The sequence below is a fragment of the Fopius arisanus genome, unplaced genomic scaffold (assembly GCF_000806365.1).
Source record: "Fopius arisanus strain USDA-PBARC FA_bdor unplaced genomic scaffold, ASM80636v1 scaffold00145, whole genome shotgun sequence".
Lineage (NCBI taxonomy): Eukaryota > Metazoa > Arthropoda > Insecta > Hymenoptera > Braconidae > Fopius > Fopius arisanus.
The window spans coordinates 5,413-7,214 of NW_011887884.1; the positions used below are offsets into that span (position 1 = coordinate 5,413).

At 53.8% G+C, this 1,802-nt stretch overlaps 1 protein-coding gene across 1 annotated transcript; it reads left to right on the top strand.

Annotated features, from left to right (window-relative positions):
* The first annotated feature begins 290 nt into the window (after positions 1-290).
* On the top strand, positions 291-1,550 carry LOC105272150 (serine/arginine repetitive matrix protein 1-like). Its single transcript, XM_011314094.1, has one exon. The coding sequence runs from the start codon at positions 291-293 to the stop codon at positions 1,548-1,550; it is 1,260 nt and encodes a 419-aa protein (XP_011312396.1).
* Positions 1,551-1,802: the final 252 nt, after the last annotated feature.

The window sequence follows — 1,802 nt, forward strand, 5'->3', positions numbered from 1 at the left end:
GGTCACTATTTGGGGGGTGAAAAGTTTAAATGCCAAATGATTGACAGATCAATCAAAGGCATTTAAAGAGCGCGCCGATATCTAAATATCGGTCAAGTGACACTGGGGGGAACCACCTGTGGCGATCTATTTAATTGAGATCAGCCCTTATGCCCCCCACTCAGGATTTCCGGAAAGTCCTGTGAGATAGCCACGAGACACATTCTTTTTCGTTCCGAGCGTCATCCCGAGCGGACGAAATTTATTAGTGCTCTTAGTGAGAAAAGTTTGGTGTCGTTGTGCCCAAAAAGATGTCGAAGGACGCTACCCTCGAACAGTTGGTGCAGAAGGCGGTGGAAACTGCTGAGACAGCCCAAAAAGGTATGTTTGTCTCGAAAGAGATAACTAATACCCGTGACATGGTTTCACCTGTCACGGGAAAAGTGAATATTGAGTCGGAATCACCCTTGAGTGACGCCGACTTAATCATACCCGAACTCATGGAATTACACCTTCCAGATCGGGATTTGTCGGAGCTCGAATATGAGTCTCTGCAAGAGTTGCTGAGAAGCAACGAGGAGGAGGAACCAATGGATGTGGCCATCGCGGAGGAGGTCACCACCACGGTGATCACACCACCACCCTCCGTGACAACCACCCCAGCGGAGCAGGGTCCACTTCCGGGTGCAGGGAAGCGGGCCGAGGAGACGGGGAAGGTCCCCTCCCCTGAGGTAGATGATGCTGCCTTGCTGCAGTCGCTTGTGGAGGCGCTTACGCGTAATCCACAGCTACTAGGCAAGGTAGCAGAGAAAATTTTACCTCTTCTTCCCCAGGGAACGTCGCAGTCCTCGGAGGTCCCGAGGACGGAGACGACCCTGAAGAAAAAGAGGGAAAAAGCGAAGCCGACGGGGAAGAAAACTCCCCGCCCAAGGACTGAGAAGTCCTTGGGAGAAGAGGCCTTGTTGCGGCACCAGTTGTTGCAACATGGTGGCGAAGGGCCGTCGGGATCGTCCTCCGGGACGAGAATCCCGAAGAGGAAGACTCCTGGGGACAGTGAGAGTGTCCCCAGAAAATCGCAGCTCACCCCCGAGCCTCACCCCGAGGATGAGCCAGCGAGAAAAAGAAGCCGTACCGGACTTGCGCCAGCCAGATTATGCTGGAATTGTCGCAAGCCCGGACATAACGGAAAGGAGTGCCCGGAACCGCCCACCACCTACTGTAGGGGGTGTGGAAGGCCGGGTAAAGAGCGGAGGGACTGCCCAGTCTGCGAGAAGCAGAGGAAAGCGCGTGGGCCCTGGATCCCGGAGTTCGGGAGGAATGTCCCTCGGGACATCCTCAAGGCGATGGGCCAGGCCCGGAAACTCCAGCAGCGGGAAAAGGCAGAGAGGAAGCCAACCCCCGAGAAACCGGAGACGTCCAGGACTCCGAAAACCTCCAGGAGGTCGGAGGAGGCTAGGACGAGGAGAAAAGAGCTGAGGAAGTTGCGCCGAAAGGCTCAACAACTCACTCTTAATCCAGTGGAGAAAATGGAGGAAACTCCATCCACGGGAAAAGAGGAGAAACCAGTCTGAGTCAGACTGGTGGAACCTAAGCGGCCATTTTTTTTTGGGAATTTTTTTTTGATGCTTTTTTTTTCAGAGATGTTTTTTTTAGGGCTGAGCAGGGGCTAGAGATGAGTGGTCTGAAAAGACCACACTAATCCTCTCCCACCCCCGAAAGGGGGAAAAATAACGCCCGTGGATTGAAGAGTCCACACAAAGGGTGAAAAGTAACGCCCGTGGATTGAAGAGTCCACACAAAGGGTGAAAAGTAACGCCCGTGGA